The sequence below is a fragment of the Panthera leo genome, chromosome A2 (genome assembly GCF_018350215.1).
Source record: "Panthera leo isolate Ple1 chromosome A2, P.leo_Ple1_pat1.1, whole genome shotgun sequence".
In the NCBI taxonomy this organism is placed as follows: domain Eukaryota; kingdom Metazoa; phylum Chordata; class Mammalia; order Carnivora; family Felidae; genus Panthera; species Panthera leo.
This window is the reverse complement of record NC_056680.1, coordinates 15,514,963-15,533,791: the sequence shown is the minus strand read 5'-3', so window position 1 is coordinate 15,533,791 and position 18,829 is coordinate 15,514,963. Positions and strand designations below refer to the sequence as shown.

At 49.4% G+C, this 18,829-nt stretch overlaps 1 protein-coding gene across 1 annotated transcript; it reads right to left on the bottom strand.

The window, feature by feature from the left end:
- Window positions 1-2,072: 2,072 nt before the first annotated feature.
- On the bottom strand, window positions 2,073-17,043 carry CCR9 (C-C motif chemokine receptor 9). The gene is made up of 3 exons (XM_042927506.1): window positions 16,949-17,043; window positions 9,078-9,122; window positions 2,073-3,155 (listed from the first exon to the last, which is right to left on the bottom strand). The coding sequence occupies exons 2-3, from the start codon at window positions 9,096-9,098 to the stop codon at window positions 2,073-2,075; spliced, it is 1,104 nt and encodes a 367-aa protein (XP_042783440.1). The 5' UTR covers window positions 9,099-9,122; window positions 16,949-17,043.
- Window positions 17,044-18,829: the final 1,786 nt, after the last annotated feature.

Sequence of the window (18,829 nt, the reverse complement as noted above, 5' to 3'; positions counted from 1 at the left end):
GTATCAGAAGCGCGCTGAATGGCAAAGCCAAACTAGGTCGTGTTCTTTCCACCTAACTGCGCAATGTTATTTAGGTTTGGCCCATACTTGTTGCTTATTCTCCTGGGTTCCTTCAAAGCCGCCTGGGTCTCCTGGAAATGGTAGCCGAGCGATGGCTCTGTCCATACAGTGGCCTTGGGGACATCACCCTCCCCCCTACTGTAAGTGGTGTTTCTTGCACTGGGGCCCACGTCGTTGGGCTGGTCCCAGACCAATGCTTGTTTACCTCCAGCCTCCTGCACACAGGGTAGGTTAGCAAGGTCTTTGTGTCACTGCCCATGTTCTGCTCCCTTCATTTCTCACTGACGCACACTTGAGACATGGACTGGGAGGGGGAAGATGAGGTGGCAGAGTCCAGGCTTCGGTGCCACCTTTGGAAGCCATGGTCTTGGGACTGAAACCACAGTAATTCATAGCACACCTAGAAAATCAGATGCTTCCTCTAGAGCAAGTAGCAAAGCCAGGGTGATTCGTGGGCTGCTCGAATAGCCTCCCCTTGGAAATCCCACTTGGCTAACTGGGACAAGCCTGGGAAATAAGTTTGACCAGAGGAGAGAGGAAGACCAGGCAGCCAAGATGGCTTGAAAGTATTTTGAAGATTTTATTTCCTTATCCCACCCTTGTTCCTCACCCTCTAACATGGCTTTTGGATCTTCAGTTGGACACATTTAAAATACAGAGACAGTGAAGAAAGTGACAAGTATGGGTATTTTTGTAATGATCATTAAAAAACACTTTTCTAATATACAAATTTTTTTTAATTTTTACTTATTTTTGACAGAGAGAGAGCAAAAACAGGAAAGAGAAGGAGACACAGAATCCAAAGCAGGCTCCAAGCTCCGAGCTGTCAGCACAGAGCCCTATGAAGGGCTCGAACCCACAAACTGTGAGATCGTGACCTGAGCTGAAGTCGGATGCTCAACAGACTGAGCCACCCAGGGGCCCCTATAAAATGTTTTCAAAAGTGCTAGCCAAATAGTTAAAAGAAACAAAGCAAAAGTGAATTCTATTACTTTTTTCCAGCCTAATCTCTAAATCGAAAGCTTTTGAACACGTGAGCGCTATCCATTAAGAAAAGGAGCGGCGTGGACGCAGGTCTCCTTCCAGCCGCCTGAGAAACAAGAGGGTCCGTGAAACCAACCCATTTTATGGGAAGTGGAGAAGTGGACCATCACAAAAGCTACCTGGAAGACTGAGCCCACAACAGAGCCAGGGCGCTCGGGTTCTCAGAGTCCCCGCACAGGCTGACCGCCCCCGTGACACGAGTGGACACGCGGAGTCCTTGTGCAGACTCTGTGGAGTCACAGAACCCCCCGGCAGGACCCAGAAATGGACACGGGAGCACCGAGAGAATAGGGATGACGTTCGGATATGGCTACTAGTCCAGGGGCTCGCTGGCCAGTCAAGTAGGTAGTTCAAAAGAGGCTCAGGGTCCCTCCCTGGCCCAGAACAGATTAAGGAGACCAGAGGAGACGATCTGAGGTTGTTTGAAAAGATTCCAATCAAGAATCTAGAAGACCTGGCATGGGCACCAGGCCCCAAAGTCACGGTAGAAAATCCCCCCACCAAGATGGAAGTTTTCAGGAAACTTTGTGCTTTTGTGGACTCCTGGTGGCAGCGGCCAGTGGGTCCGTGTCTCCTGTTGGAAGGGGTGGCTTCAGAACCGAAGCCACAGCCATCCGCAGTATACTGGGAAAATCGAACACCTTTTCCAGTTGCATTAATGCTCAGACGAGGGACGAAGCCAGGGTGGTCCAAAGAGCTGTCGGTCCTTCTCCGAAAATTGTACACATTGCAGCCAAGAGCCAGTCCATGGTCTCACGGGATGGCCAGTCCATGTGGAAAACTCTGACTTGGAAATTCTAACTAAAGTAATTGTCCAAATTCATCCCTTTCTGGGCTTTTTCTCCCCCCACCCCCCACTTCCTTTTTCTTTTTCTTCATTGGTTTCCCTCTGGTCCCATCAGTGGAGAAGCTGTACTTGTATTTCTCCTTACTTCCGAGAGGGCCATCCACGTCGGAGCCAAGACCCCTCAGTAGGAGAGCGCTCCCGAGGTCGTCTCCAGCAGCATGGACGACAGCTTCACGCTTCCCTCTCTCCTCGTGAACGAGACCCACTGCGCCTGGCTGATGCAACCCAAGTTCTTCAGGGTCTTCATAAGATCCCGGCGGAATCTCTCGCCCACAAAAACATAGAGCACGGGGTTCAGGCAACTGTGGAAGAAGGCGATGGTTTGAGTGACCTGGAAGCAGATGTCAATGTTGGTGGAAATGGCACAGTTGGAAATGAACATGGCGTAGGCATCGATGGTCTGCACCAACAGAATGCAGTTGTAGGGGAACTGAGATAGGAAGAAGACAGTAAGGACGGTGACGGTCACCTTCAGGGCCTTGTGCTTGGATGACTTCTTGGCTTGTAACAGAGTGTGGATGATGATAGTGTAGCAGCAGGCCATGACCACGAAAGGAAGGAAAAAGCCCAGGACGACCTTCAAGGTTAAGACCACCGACTTCACTTTGGTGCTCTCGTCACTAGGGTAAACCATGGTGCATATGGTAATGCCGGATTCCTTCTTGAGTTGACTATACAGGATTTCGGGGATGCAGAGCATGGCCGCCAGCACCCAGACAGCAAAGCAGACCATTTTGCTGTACACGAGCCTCTTCTGCCTCCAGGTCTGCGCTTTCATGGCCTGAGCGATGGCAATGTACCTGTCCACGCTGATGCACATGATCAGCAGCACGCAGCTGTAGAAGTTCATCTTGTACATGCTGTTGACCACTTTGCACAGGAAGGTGTGGAATCTCCACTGGTCCGCAGTGGCAATGGCCCAGAAAGGAAGCGTGGCGAGAAAGAGGAGGTCAGCAATTGCCAAATTCAGGAGGAACATGTCGGTCATGGTCTTCACTCTCGTGCAGTACCAGTAGACAAGGACGACCAGACTGTTGCCCAAGGCGCCCGCGATGAACACGAGCCAGTACAAGGGCGGGAGGAAGTAGCTCGCAAACTGCCGGACGTTGTTTTTCTTACAGTAAAGTTCAGGGAGGTTTAGGTAGTCATCCAGAGGAGATGTGGGATGGTAGCTGTAATCGTCAGACATGTTAGAGACAAGACCCTGCAAGGAGACACCAGACACCATCAGGTCAAGGACGATCCTTCGGAGGATCTCAGAACGGCAGGGGCCCGGACCCCGTGACCCTCCCAGCCCCCAAAATCTGCGACGAGACAGAGAAATGCATGCAGGGCAAGCAGGAATTTCTGAGGGCATCTGCCCACATCACAACAGACTTATACAGTCCATGACTATCTCTCGCACGCCTATTCCGTGTCAGGTACCGCGTGCATGCCAAAAACACAGTAGTGGGTAAGTCAGATGTGGTTCCAGCTCTCGTGGAACCCACCTGCTGGTGGAGGGCACACATGAACAGTTACAGGACACATGACAAGTGATCGGATGTGGTAGGACCCCCTTGGGACCAATGATGGGCACAAACCTGTATTGAACTTCTTCCTTCTCCTCTCTATTCCATTTTTTTTTAAAGTTTTTAAAACATTTTTTTTAATGTTTATTTTTGAGAGAGGGAGAGACAGAGTGCGAGCTGGGGAGGGGCAGAGAGAGAAAGGGAGACACAGAATCCAAAGCAGTTTCCAGGCTCCAAGCTGTCTGCACAGAGCCCGACTCGGGGCTTGAACTCACAAGCCGTGAGATCATGACCTGAGCCGAAGTCGGACATTCAACTGACTGAGCCACCCAGGCGCCCCTAAGTTTTTTTTATATTTATTTATTTTTAAGAGAGACAGAGTGTGATCAGGGAGGGGCAGAGAGAGAGGGAGACACAGAATCCAAAGCAGGTTCTAGGCTCCGAGCTGTCCGCACAGATCCCGACGTGGGGCTCGAACTCACAAGCTGTGAGATCATGACCTGAGCCGAAGTCGGACGCTTAACTGACTGAGCCACCCAGGCACCCCTCTCCTCTCTATTCCATTCTTCCATAAAGGTCCTCAGAGGCTCCTAAACTTTTCTGGGTCCAGATTCTTCTGAGCCTTCTGCAAACTATGTATCCTCTGCTCCTGAAACAGCAACACACACACACACACACACACACACACTCACATGCACACACTCATTCATACCCTTTCACATACATGCACAAGCACTGGGACAGGTTACATAGCTTTCAGGATCCCTTATTCAAATTTTGTTAAGAATTCTATGGGGCGCCTGGGTGGCTCAGTCGGTTAAGCATCCGACTTCAGCTCAGGTCATGATCTCATGGTTTGTGAATTCGAGCCCCGCGTCGGGCTCTGTGCTGACAGCTCAGAGCCTGGAGCCTGCTTCAGATTCTGTGTCTCCCTCTCTCTCTGCCCCTCCCCTGCTCATAGTCTGTCTCTCTCCCTCTCAAAAATAAATAAACATCAAAAAAAATTTTTTTAATAAAAAAAATAAAGATTTCCCTCCAGCTTCAGCCATTACCCAGAAACCCAGTGTCTTGGGAGGACAGATTCCCTGGGAGACACATATTTTCGTGAGGATGCCGGGAGACTTCTCCCAAAGCCGAACCTGGCAGCCTGGCATCGTCGTGGCCCCCCAGGGAGGTTGTCCCCTGAGAGGTGGGGCTTGAGTAGACTTGGAGCAAAAAGAACTTTTAGGGCGGGAAGGAAGAATATGAAGAACACAGAGACCCCAAGATGGGGATCAGTGTAGCTTTAATGGGTCGGCAAGGTGACATTTTGGGGAAAAGTCATCTGCTCGTGCAGATGAGCAGGTGTTAACTGTGAATCCACACAATGAGTAAGCGTGAAACTACTTTTGTAGGGGTTCTTTTCTTTTCTCTTCTTTTTTTTTCTTTTCTTTTTTTTTCTTTTCTTCCCTTCCCTTCCCTTTCCTCTTTTTCCTTCCTTCCTTCCTTCCTTCCTTCCTTCCTTTATTTCTTTTTTACGTTTTTTGGGGGTGATCAAATACTTCTAATAGACTGTCACATGCACATGGCCCCAAGCTATAAATCCGGGAGGGAAACAGCATCCCCATCCACAGATACAGCCCCAGGGGGTGGTAGGGGGAAGGGGGGGACCTCAGCGTTTCCAGTGCCCCAGGAGACCCAACCTTCTCCACTGCCCAGTAAGCGGGCACGACCCCCACTCCCCAGCGCTGACCCCCAGAATGTGTCCCGCTTGAAGCCCAAGGCGTGTGTTCTCCGGTTGGCTGAGGGTGGAGGGCCCGGTGGTCCAGCATAGAACTATATTTAGTTAGGGACTCCCCCCCCCCGCCCCCGCAGGCGTATTTTAAAAGTGGTTTGACTCACACACACAAAAATCCTAGATTTGTATACGTGTTGTCAAGGCCACATTTGTTGTGAAGACCAAGGTAGGCCTACATCATCCGTACAAGATGAAAGGTTTGGCTGCCTTTATGAGGAAAAGCCCACCTCCCAGGCTAGGGGAGTCCTGGGCAAACGTGTCCCCCCACCATGCTGGGACTCGCGCGTCTAGCTCTGCACATGCGCGATGGGTATATATCCTTTAGATGTTAGACACGGTATCCTTCGAAAACTTCCCAGCAGACGTAAACGGCACTATTTACCAACGTATTTTATTCGCCATAGCTGGGGTGCCTAGTGCATGCCAGACCCAGTGCCGAGGCCGTGACATGCGTGTGTGACGTAATCCTCACATTTCCAGGGCAGGAAGACCTCTCTCAGATGAGGGCTCAGGCTTCCATGAGGACTCTGAGATAATGAATTCCTTCCTTCCAGCTCGCCTGCTCTCTGAGCGGTCCTAGAGACCCTGTTCTTGCTGGAGAAGCTACCTAGGCAGGCTGCTCTCAGAGCCTTGCACAGCAGGAAGAGATCCCAGGAGAGAATCGGTGAAATGACAGGCTAATCTGCATGTTTCCAGTCTATTTCCCACCCAGGAGCCCATGCCAGAACCTTCTAGTTTGGGCAATGCCTAGAACAACTTCCCACATTCTCCCGGGCACCCTTCCTAAAGTCTACATCAAGGTGGTGTCTAAGGAGCCCTCGTGGGGTCCACGCTCTCCCTGAGAGCAGGGCCTCCAGGGGCTGCTTCATAGACATCTGTGTCCTACTCACTAAGACCTACCCAAGACGTTAGGCCTTTAAATACAAAGGAGATGTGAAGAAAGGCTTTCGTATCTCTTGAAGAATAGGGAAGGGTCTCTTTTTCCCTCATGAACCATATCAGGGCCCCTTTTTAATTGGGAAGCTCGGCCAAGCTTCTAGCCCAATTACAGTCACCAGACAAGACCCCTTAGGCCAGCTCTGCACAGTAGAAACATACAGAAACCCCAGGCTAAGCTTGGTTAAAGAAGCAAAAAGAGGGACACCTGGGTGGCTCGGTCAGTTAAGCGTCCAACTTCGGCTCAGGTCATGATCTCACGGTTCATGAGTTCAAGCCCCACATCGGGGCTGTGCTCACAGCTCAGAGCCTGGAGCCTGCTTCTGATTCTGGGTCTCCCTCTCTCTCTGCCCCTCCCCTGCTTGCACTCTGTCTCTCAACAATAAATAAATGTTAAAAAAAAATTAAAAAAAAAAAAAGAAGAAGAAGCAGCGGGGCCAAGCATCAAGGGCTAAGCATCTTCTGGGGCAGGAAGAAGGCCTCCGGATTTTCAGGAGCCTCCTGCATTGACTCAGGTTATCTCCGGAAGGCTGGAAGGCTTCTATCAGCCCCAGGCCCGTCGCCTGCACCTCTAGGCAGAGAACAGGGCCAAGGGCAAAGCCCATGTCCTGTGAGGCCACATCCCTTACTGCTTCTCAGCACCAAAGTGGGCACCTGCGTGGGGGAAGGGGTGCGGGAGGGAAGACGGAGGGAGGTAGGGAGGGAGGGATGTGAGCTGGTCAGGAGGAGCGGGAACGGCCGCCCTCTGTCTCTAGGGCGCCCTGTCCCCACACTTGAGGAAGTAAGACTTCCAAACGGTAAGACCTGGATCTCAGCGCCTTTGACAGTTGTTTACAGGGAGCACCCCGGGGATGCTGTGGGCACTGAGAGCATTCTGCGGGTCTCCTCCTCCAATTCGCCATGACCCTGACCCCTCCCCCACCCTCCCAGCCTCGGTTTCCTCATCCACAAACATGGCTCTGCCTTCACCGTGAGGTCGAAGGAAGGCGGCGTCCTGGGTACTGACCGGCGCACAGCCCTTCCTCGGAACAGTGGCCACTGGGATGTCATGGGCTGTTTGCCAATAGCCATAAGAGCCCCATCTTTTCCCCATTTAGGTGCTGCTGGGCACCTCTTGACCATAGGAGGTCATCATCGGGGTGTATTTTTCTTCCTCTCTGGGCCTGCCTTGCAGAGTCTAGATAGCTTCCGAGATCCCAGACGACAAAACCGAATCGGGCTGAGACACAGCCCCGGCTCGGCTGCCCCAACCTAGCTGTTTCCACCGCATCCGGGATGAAAGGCAAATTCTAACTACAGGAGAAACGAAGGGTCTGATTCTGGTCAGAAAGGTAGACTTACCTCGTTTACTTCAGCAGATCCAAGTTAATCGTCTCTTTTCTTGTTAGGTATATGCAACAATACACATGCAATACTAAACATCATTAGCGTTGCATCGCCGACTTGTCTAAGGTCAACAATTGCGACCACCGAGCTCCGTGGACCTTGGAACTCATAGACCAGTGTACCTTGAAGGGCAGTCTGTTAGCCCCACTAAGAAGGCTTGATTTCAACCACCGACTTGTAAAACCCAGACTTTCTCTTTGAGAAAGGCACAATTAAACCAGTTAGATATTTCTGGGAGGCGTTTATGAGGACGGCAAAAAACGGAGCAATCTGATGTGATTCTGTCCTTGATTACATTTGGCTACAAAATCCCAAATGACTCTCTGGATGATGGCTTTACCCAGTATTTTCGTTAGCCTCTTTGTCTCGTTTAGAGAAATATAGGCTCTTATGTGGTTTTTGAAAAGCCTATGTCCTGTTGCGTAAGAGACAGAACTGATGTGCTCACCACGGGTTTATTCAAAACAAATGATGAGGGCACCTGGGTGGCTCAGTCGGTTAAGCGTCCGACTCTTGATCTTGGCCTCAGGTCATGATCTCACGGTTTGTGAGTTCAAGCCCCATGTCGACAGCAAGGAGCCTGCCTGGGATTCTCTCTCTCCCTCTCCCTTTCTCTCTCTCTCTCTGCCCCTTCCCTACTCATGCTCTCTCTCAAAAATAAATAAATAAACATTTAAAAAACCCCACAAATTCAGGGTTGTCCCATATCCTCCTTTGTCTTAGTTTCCAAACAGACACATCCAATCATAAAAACTCTTACCTGTTAATGAGATCTAAAATAGTGTGTTCCTCTCACTTCACCACAAACCCTGAGGCTCTTCCGGTTTTTCATGTTTGTAAAGCCCTCTGTGCTGGCGTTGGCCGCCCATATGGGGCACTGCTCGGCAGAGACCTTACCCCTGGGAACCCACACAGAGAAATGTCTCCTCCACAGCAGGTTCCTTCCCACACCGCCCCCCCCCCAAAAAACAGGCAAGATGACAGTGCATTTCCACAAAAAAAAGGGTGGGGGGAAACTATTCCATGCTCATTGATTACAAGAACAAATATTGTTAAAATGTCGATACTACCCAAAGCAATCTACACATTCAGTGCAATCCCTATCAAAATAACGCCACCATTCTTCACAGAGCTAGAACAAATAAGCCTACAATTTGTATGGAACCAGAAAAGACCCCGAATAGCCAAAGCAATCTTGAAAAAGAAAACCAAAGCAGGAGGCATCACAATCCCGGACCTCCAGCTATACTACAAAGTTGTAATCATCAAGACAGTATGGTATTGGCACAAAAACAGACACTCAGATCCGTGGAACAGAATAAGGAACCCAGACATGGACCCACAAACGTATGGCCAACTCCTCTCTGACAAAGCAGGAAAGAATATCCAATGGAATCAAGACAGTCTCTTCAGCAAGTGGTGCTGGGAAAACTGGACGGAGACATGCAGAAGAATGAACCTGGACCACTTTCTGACAGTGCATTTCGAGGAGCTTGAGGAACATGGCGATACTCACTGTGAGTTCTGTGGGCACCATGATGGGTCGGATGCAAGCTTGCTTCTAGGAAGAGAAGGCAAAAATCAAAAAGAGGTCTGTCTTATAAATGAACAGTAATAAACGCCTAACGATGGAGACTGGAGGCTATATCTGTTTGTCCTTGTGCAAAAAATATAAAAATCCCAGGCGAGAGTTACAGACCATGTTACATCGACACCAAGCCAAATAGTCTAGATTCCAAAATGATCTTGGTTGTCAACATAGAAACGAGAGAAACCTCTCCCCTAAGAGCCCCTTTGGGGACTTCATATTTTCCCAGCGTTCTTTTTACCTGAGTTCATTTGCTCTCGACTCCACTTCTCAGTCAGGGTCTGTTTTGCTAAATGCCCCCCTCCTTATTTTACCAACCAGGGGGCTCCTGAAGATCACAGGACAGAGGTTGGCTTGAGACCTCTCTGGGCCCCAACACCTACCTACTCCAAGCTGACTTCCATAAATCTCGGCTGTTGTGCGTATGTGTTTTGAATCTCTGTAAACCCACCCCTGTATGACTAAGGGAACAATAGCTTGCTTCACTCGAGGACGTGTCTCCGCCTGAGCCAGGCATTTCTTTTTATATTTTTAGCAAGGAAAAGTTCCCAAGAAACACGTCTAGCACCACACCCCAAGTTTTCAGAATAAAACAATTCTCCTTCATAGATTCAACCCTCACCTGTTGGTTTCCTTTCTACAACACAACATCGTGACTCATCCTCCTTTTCTGAGAGTGTGGTGGTTTTCAGCACCTAACGGTGGTACAACCACTTTGGAAAACCGTTTGTCAGTTTCTTAAAAAGTTAAACATAAGGGCGCCTGGGTGGCTCAGTCGGGTAAGCGTCCGACTTCAGCTCGTGTCATGAGGTCAGAGTTCGTGAGTTCAGGCCCCATGTCAGGCTCTGTGCTGATAGCTCAGAGCTTGGAGCCTGCTTGGGATTCTGTGCCTCCCTCTCTCTCTGCCCCTCCCTTGCTTGTGTTCTCTCTCTCTCTCAAAAATAAGTAAATAAACATTAAAAAAAAAAGTTATACATACACCCAGCACGTGACCTAACCATCGCCCTGCGATGTCCTTCCCTAAGAAAAATGCAAGCATGTGTCCACACAAAGACTGATGCAGGAATGTTCGTAGCTGCTCTATTGCAACAGCAATTACTGGAAATAACCCAAATACTGGATACCCTATCCATTATCAGGAAGGGATACATGGACCGTGGGCATAGCCACACAATGGAATCAGAATGAACAACTGATACTCACAGTCGTACGAATGAATCTCAAAATAATTATGCTACATAAAGAAGCCAGACCAAAGCACGCATACAGCGTGATTCCACTTACATAAAATTCTAGAAAATGCAAACGAATCTAGCGTGAGAGAACACAGACCAGTGATTTCCTGGTGAGAGAGGGAGAAGAGGCGGGGGAGGGTGTGAGGTGAGCGAGGGCACAAAGGCTCACAAGGAAGCCTTTGGGGGTGACACATATACTCATGATACTCATTACGTGAAAGTTTCACGGGTATACGTATGTCAGAGCTTGTAGTCTGCACTATAAATGTAATCCTTTGTAGTTGGACCTCAGTAAAATGATTCGAGTAAAGAAAAGAAAGTGAGTGAGAGCTAATGGAAATTTTCTGGCTTACTTCCCTCCTCAGAGTCCTATCTGGCCTTTAGCAGGTGGGGAGGAAGGCAGCCAGAACTTCTTCCTTGAAACCTTCTTGCCAGCTGCTTCTTGAAAATGCCTTGGAGTGCCTTGTGCCATTCTCACGGAACTGAGGGCTCAAGATGAACTCGGGTTTTCAAGCTTAGATTAGAGAGATAGACAGATAGATAGATAGATGATAGACACATAGATGATAGATAGATAGATAGATAGATAGATAATAGACAGACAGATAAATGATTGATAGATGATAGATGAGATAGATAGATAGATAGATAGATAGATAGATAATAGATAGATAATAGACATATTATAGACAGATACATAGATTGGTTGATTGATAGATTGATAGATGGCAGATACATAGATAGATGATAGATAGATAGATAGATAGATAGATAATAGGTGGATAGATAGATAATAGATTAGAGATAGATAAATAAATAGAATGATAAATTGATAGATGATAGACACATAGATGATTGATAGATAGATAATAGATTGATGATTGATAGATAGATGATAGATGAGATAGATAGATGATAGATGAGATAGGTAGATAGATAGATAATAGATAATAGATTGTAGACAGATAGATTGATAGATTTATAGATGACAGATACATAGATGATAGATAAATAGATAGATAATAGGTAGAGAGATAGATAATAGACAGATTAGAGATAGATAAATAGACTGATAGATTGATAGATGATAGATGGATAGATAGATGATAGATGATAGATGAGATAGATATACAGATAGATAATAGATAATAGACATATTATAGACAGATACATTGATTGATTGATTGATTGGTAGATTGATAGATGACAGATAGATAGATAGATAATAGGTGGATAGATAGATAATAGACAGATTAGAGATAAATAAATAGACAGATTGATAGATGATAGATGATAGAGACAGATAATTTATGTGTATATGCACATGTATTTGTGTTTCACACACATTTCCTGGCACTGTCCCCCAAGGGCTCCAAAACAATGACCCAGCAGACAAGCACCTAGTGCCCTGATCTTGGTCTCTAAATACCTTCTTCCACCAAAAGGAAGCAGGACTCTGGAGAAATGTCTGATTCCACAGCTAGGGCAATTGCAAGACGCACCCAGAACTGATTTTTTGCATCAGCAAGCAAGCAGGTGTTCAAAGGACCATGAGGACCCGTCAAAAGGACATAGCTGCCAACTTGATGGGGCTCCCGCCAGCCAAATCAGAGGCAACTCGGGCACCAAATTAAATAACGATGGCCATCCTCGTAGCACGTCCAACTACGTGAGGATCCAGGAGTCCGTACTAATGAAAATAAATGAAAACATGAACAAAGAGGTGAAAAACCTCTTCTTGCAGTGCCAGCTAATACATATATAAAGGGGTCCTGGGATTAGAAACTCGCCAATGGCTGCTGAAATTAGCGGGGGGATGTTTGATGAGGAAAGGGTGTTTACCTCCTCTCAGAGGGCGACTCCCCAAATTACATACGGTCCCATTGACTTTACCATCCTCTTTTTTTTCCTCCCTGAATCATGCTCTGAACCAATAAATCATTTTTTGAAATGCCCGGTTAAATTTGGGTCTTCCTCACTCAGCTCGTTTAATTTTATTACAGCTTGGCGAACAGAGAGATTGGTTTTCGAGACATTAATTAGCCAGAAAATACCACATGTATTTCTAGTAGCTGCATAAAAAGACTTGAATATTCGGGAGCCTGGGGGGCTCAGTCGGTTGAGCACCCAACTTCGGCTCAGGTCATGATCTCACTGTTCATGGGTTTGAGCCCCGCGTCCGGGCTCTGTGCTGACCGCTCAGAGCCCGGAGCCTGCTTCCGATTCTGTGTCTCCCTCTTTCTCTGCCCCTCCCCTGCTCATACTCTGTCTCTCGGTCTCTCAAAAATGAATAAACGTTAAAAAAGAAATTTAAATAAAGACTTGAATATTCATCGGATGACATCAACGAAAACAAGCTCCCAAGGAAAGAAGCCACATAAAGAAGAAAGAGTGGCTTTGGTTATGGTTCATTATAGCTAGTTAGTTTTAGGTTGAAAATAAAGACTGCGGATGATGATATTGGTAAGGGTTTGGGGAAGAGACCTCCACATTGCTGTGGGGAGTATAAATTGCGTGTCCCCGTGCTCTCCAGCCTTCAAGGGCCAGCAAAAAAAAAAAAAAAAAAAAAGTCACCTCCTTAATGAAGCCCTCCTGGGTTTCCCCGATGCTGGAGACGGGATGGTTGATATTTGCACCTCTCCTGCCCTCTTGCCCTGTGCAACCTTCTCGGAGTATTAAGCTACATCTGTCAAATTTACAAAGCACAACAGCCCTGGCTCAGCACTTCATCTGCTGGGAACATGTTCTATTGCTGTTTCCACAAAACAGCCTAAATAAAGATACGTATATGGAGATGTATGTGGCAATTTTTTCGCAGAACAAAAAAAACCAGAAACAACCTAAGTACCCAACAATTGGCAATATTCTGATACAGCTTTCAGTAAAACACAAGGAGCCCGGGGGCACCTGGGGGGCTCTGTCAGTTAAACGTCGGACTCTCGATCTCAGCTCAGGTCATGATCTCTCGGCTCATGAGTTCCAGCCCCACCTCGAGCTCTGTGCTGACAGTGCGGAGCCTCCTTGGGATTTTCTCTCTCTCCCTCTCTCTCTGCTTCTCCCCTACTCACTCACTCTCTCGCAAACTAAATAAGTGAACACTAAAAAAAAAAACCTACAGAAGTCACCCATAAATGGAATAAAATAGACCTCACGCTGATATAAGGAGGTCCCCAAGAGTATTAGGTAGAAAGGCAAGGTAGAAGACTGTGTTGCACGGTCTTTAAGAAAAAAAAAAATGTAAAAGTTACACACTTCACTGCTCATCAGTACTGAAACATTTTCTGCAAGGAGCTTGAACAATTATGACCCGTGGAAAGTGAGACTTTCGTTTTTTTTCCTTTAGGTTATGAAAACTATTTAAATATGTTCCTTTGTGCGTGAAATTTTATTTTAAGAACTATCATAAAAATAACTCGTCAACCTTTTTTTTTTTTTTTAAGAAGCCCCAGTTCTCTTCCCTTCCGTACACCTGTTTGCAGATCTCATCCCCAGGAGGTACCCACAGCTGCCCCAGTGAAGGGTCTGGAAGGCAGTCAGGGCTAGTAATCAAATTCTCGGCAGCTTCGGTTTGCAACTTTGAGAGCCTACATCAGCTTTCCGTGAAGGTTTCTTTTTCTGCTATGATAAATGTGTTTCTGGCTCACAGAGACACTACTAATAGGGGCCCCTGGGTGGCTCAGTCGGTCAAGCGTCTGACTTCAGCTCAAGTCATGATCTCGTAGTTCGTGGGTTCAAACCCCGCGTCGAGCTCTGTGCTGACAGCTCGGAGCCTGGAGCCTGCCTCAGATTCTGTGTCTCCCTCTCTCTCTGCCCCTCCCTGGCTTGTGCTCTGTCTTTCTCTCTCTCTCTCTCAAGAATAAATGGATATTAAAAAAAAATTTTTTTTTAAAAGAAAGACGCTGCTGACGGCTCTCCACGTATCCCCTCTCTCCTCCATCAGACTACTTTCCAAAGATTTCATTGCACCAGTTGCAAAGTCTCCAAGCTCGCTTTCATTTTCTCTTCGGCCCTGAGAAGGAGGCAAACACCCACAAACAACAAAGCGTCCTGAAAGCAGACCCCTCTCCGGTCTGCTGGGAGCGCTCTCTGGCGTCTGGCTCAGTGCGGCCCCAGTCTCTCCCCGGTGGTGCTCCCGGTGGCCCCATTGCGGTTCTGCAACCGCTGGGATCTGCGAAGCCTGCCCCTGTGCCGTAGCATAATGGGCTGAGGTGGGGGGAACACGATGGACCCCCGTTTGAAAGCCCCCGTCTGTCCCTTGGTGCAGCCCTTTCTGCCTGGGAGACCAGCCCTCACCGCGCCTAGTTTCCTCAGCTGTAAAATGGAGGTGAGAGCCCAGCCTCCTGCAGGACCCCGTGGCAAAGGTCAAGTGCCATGCTCTTTGCGGAATGCAGAGAGCTCTGTGGGAAGGAGAGGGAACATGCTTCATCCCCCCCCCCCCCCCCCCGCTCACCCCTGCAATGTGTCTTGACACCTGAAACACCTGCTTGGCTTGAACTCTGTATGAGACATGATCCAAGTCGTCCAGAAGCTCACGTTCAAGGGTAATGAGCTCGTCATCGCTGCAAAATACCAGCAAGGCTAAATGCTACGAGTCGCTTTGGGAATTAGGAGGCAGAAGTCATGACCCCAGTGCAACTCGGGAGGGCTTCCCTGAGGAGGTGACATTTTTGCTGACCCCTTGAAGGCTGGAGAGCATGGAGACATGCAAAGAGGGGAGGGAACCCTGCTCGAGGACAGGGAAACGTATCAACAAAGGCATGAAGGCCAGAAAACAGGAAGCGTGTACAGAAACCTTGGTGGGGTGGGGGAGCGGGGGGAAGGGAGCGCTGCTAATTCAATTTTTTTTAAAAAAAAAGGACCTAGGAGAAAAGTTAGGCTGACATCCATTACTGCCCCCGGCCATGCGTTTTTGCTCCCTGCGGTCCTTAGGTAATCACCACGAAGATCATCACGGAGGGGCACCTCGCTGGCTCCGTGGGTTGAGCCTCCGACTCTGGTTCGGGTCATGATCTCACAGTTCATGAGTTTGAGCCCCGCATCGGGCTCACTGCTGTCAGCCTGTCAGCGCAGAGCCCGCTTTGGATCCTCTGTCTCTCTCTCTCTCTCTCTCTCTCTCTGCCCCTCCCCTGCTCGCTCCCTCTCCGTAAGTGAATCAATAAATAAAACAAAACCATCGCGGAGCGTCTGCGGCTGCAGCATTTTCCCGTCCCTGCTCCCCGTAGCCAGTGAATTGGATACAGATACTGACGGGAGTCAGGAATTCAGGTCTCACGTCCACGTTTGTCCGACTCGCTACACTGAGATTGAATCATCTATTTGTTAGTAGCTCTGCCCGCCACCCCACCCCGCCCCCCACCCCCGGCACAAAAGTGGGGTCTCTGAGCCGTCTCTCGGGCCGGCTGCTCGCCAAGCCTGGGTCGGGCGCCCGCCTCCCTGCCCCCCAGTAGACGCTGCAGCCTGTGAGTGGGGAGTCCTTGAACTTGGCCGGGAGGGGTGGGAGGGGGCGGGGGGGGGAGGTGGAGGAAGCCTTCAGAGCAGATAGACGGATATGGAGAAAAGAAGCATCGAGCTCCAGGGGCTGAAAGGGCAGATGGGCTTGGGCCTGTTCAGCAGGGGGAGGAGGAGACGGGCCCTGGGGGGCTGGTGGTTGCCCCGCGTTTCCAGCTCTGGGCTCCTCAGTGGCCCTTCCGGCAGGTGCAGGGCAATAGCGAACAGAGAACTGGAGAGGGTTGGGGTGTTTGGAAGGACACAGCCGTAGTCACGGATGGGTCACTGAAAACGAAGCAGCTTTGCTTTTCTTCCGATTATAAAGGAGATTTTGCACGTTTTGTAATGTACCAGAAAAACAACAACAACAACAACAAAAAACCCAAAGCAAATGTATACGGGGAAGAAAATAAACACCGCTCAAACACCCCTTGCTTGGGTCAGCCTCTGTTCACTTTCTTTACACTTTTTCCCACACATGCACCCTTAGTGGGAAGGGAATCGGACCACACAACCCATTTTCTATCTTGCGTTCTCATTACCCCTCTTTCTGGTGCACGTTTCACACCAGTGACCGCGGGGCTGTCATCGGACTGGATGGCTGGGGGGTGTTCTGTTGTCTGGCGATGCCACACTTCACTTAACCAGTCACCGCTTAGAGCGGAGTTTGCTTGTTTCCGATTTTTCCCTGCTACGGAGAAGGCTGCCCCAAACATCTGTCCCGCGGGGCTGCCTCTCGGACCCGAGGACCTCCTGGGGGCTTCGCTTTCCCAGTCCTGACCCCCTTCTTGTCACCTGCCCCGAGCACCTGCTTCTCCCTCCTGTAAGTCACAAATCACAGAACTCACTGCCTCGAACCTTTACTTCACACGTGTGGGTGGGAGGGAGTCTTCTGACTCATCCCTGGAAACCTGGGCAGGCCACTACCGGACTCGCCTTTGCCTTCTTGGAAGCTTCTAGCAAAGTGCCTGGGGCTCACGACCACTGAACAAATGAGTGAGAGCCTGGGTTTTAGAAGCCATCGAGGAAACACAAGAGTGGGGGGGCACAGGAGACACCGAGAAGGGTGATACTCACTGTGGAGGGCAGCGGGAGATGCTCCGCGAGAAGGTGGGTCCCACCAGCTCCGTCGGGGGGCAAGGGCTGGCCTGCTCTCTGCCTGGGATGAGGGGCAAGGCTTCTACGAGTGTTGTGCAGGCAATATCGGTAAAAACACCAGAGAGGAAGTCAGGCCACCCCTACCTGCGTTGTCACTGGTGGGGTGGCCTGGGAGGGTGGGGAGCAGGGAGTCACCAGCTGCAACCTCAGCAATCAGCAGAATCGATGATTTGCAACCAGAAGTGAAAAGCCAAGACGTCCTGGGCTAAGGGAAACCATCTTCTCTGAAGACACACACGCAGACCGATGGTCTACAAAAACATCTTTTCCTAGACAGCACAGCCACTCCAGGGAAAAGGGGAAAGGAGGGGCTGTGGAAAAACAAGCCTTGCCAGGCTACCGGGGTGTGTGTGCGAGGTTTCCTCGGGCGGCGTTGCCTGGACAGGCCGACGTGGGACCGTCACCCCCAGCTCCATCTACCACCACGTAACCCCCTTTTGGCCTTGACAGGTGGACCTAAACCCACAGAGCTGGGCCAGGCGATGCGGTAGCTACTGGCCACGTGTGCCTTTTTCAGTTCAAACTAATTAAAATGAAACTAGTCCCCTAGTCGCACCAACCACATTATAAGATCTGGATAGCCACCCGTAGCTGGCGGCTTCCGTGGCAGGCAGCACAGATGTCTAAAAATCCTATTGAATGGTGGCCCTCCTTTAGAAAATCATGGATGTGATACACACCCAGGAACACGGGGAATGCTGGGGGGTCACAAACACCTTAAAACTGGGGTCAGATACGGTAAGATTTTATTGTCACGTAACTACCATACGTCAGGTACGTAGACCCTGACAACACGTTTCATCTGATTAAGGTTGGGTGTTTCGATGACATTTTTTTAAAAAACCTACGCATACACAGGGGCAGCCGGGTGGCTCGGTCGGTTGAGCGTCCGACTGCAGCTCAAGTCATGATCTCACGGTTCGTGAGTTCGAGCCCCGCGTCAGGCTCTGTGCGGATGGCTCGGAGCCCGGAGCCTGCTTCGGATTCCGTGTCTCCCTCTTGCTCTGCCCCTCCCCCACTTGCACCTTGTCTCTCTCTCTCAAAGATAAAATAAAAACATTAAAAAAAGCATTAAAAAAAAAGCCTAAGCATACATGAAGTTATATTCTTAATGAAGCTCACAGGTGAAGTTTTCCAGCCCACAGCTATGGTAGGGCCCTCCGTCACAACACGGTCACACCCTCTTCTGGGCCCCAGGGTCAGGTGCCGTGCCTGGTAGTTGAAGGGTGTTTAGGGGATGATCATGGCCTAGAAGCCGCAGCCCGTAACTTCTACTGTCTGTAACGGAGAAAAGACCCCAGTCCGTTCCTTGTCGTTATTGCAACAGAGGCCTCTCTCTCATTTTTGTCGCGGGGTGCAATCACGAGTGAAGACCGATTTCCTCTTTGCGGTACTTTTGTCGTCCTGCGGACCCACCGGTGCCCTCTGGCAGAGTGGGTCTCCCCAGACGCGTGGCCCCTCAATCACCGTCCATTCATACAGAATAAAGTGACGCCTTCGATGCATCTGGACTGATTATCTAAATGGGAAAGGCCAATGAACAGCACATCCGAAAGTTACAGACCATGAGCTGTAAGAACGAAAGCAATGGGTGATTCAGCAGCCTCGAGGGAGCCGTGAGTTCCCTGCTCTTGGCCCATATTCATTGAACGTCGTGTCTAAAAGGGTACACCAGCCAAGGGCTCTGGCTCTCTCACTTCTACATTGGCAATTGTTGATGGAAAAGGAAGGGGCGATGGAGAGGGGAAAATGCTCCCTGAGCTGATCTTTGGCTGTCTTCGGGCAGGCGGAGCAGGGCAC

Bases quoted from the DNA above. Each gene is read 5' to 3' on its own strand.
- CCR9 (XM_042927506.1), bottom strand. From the start codon at position 9,098: ATGGTGCCCACAGAACTCACA. The intron at 3,156-9,077 runs GTGAGTATCGCC...GTCTCCTTGCAG, and splicing joins TGGTGCCCACAGAACTCACA to GGTCTTGTCTCTAACATGTC.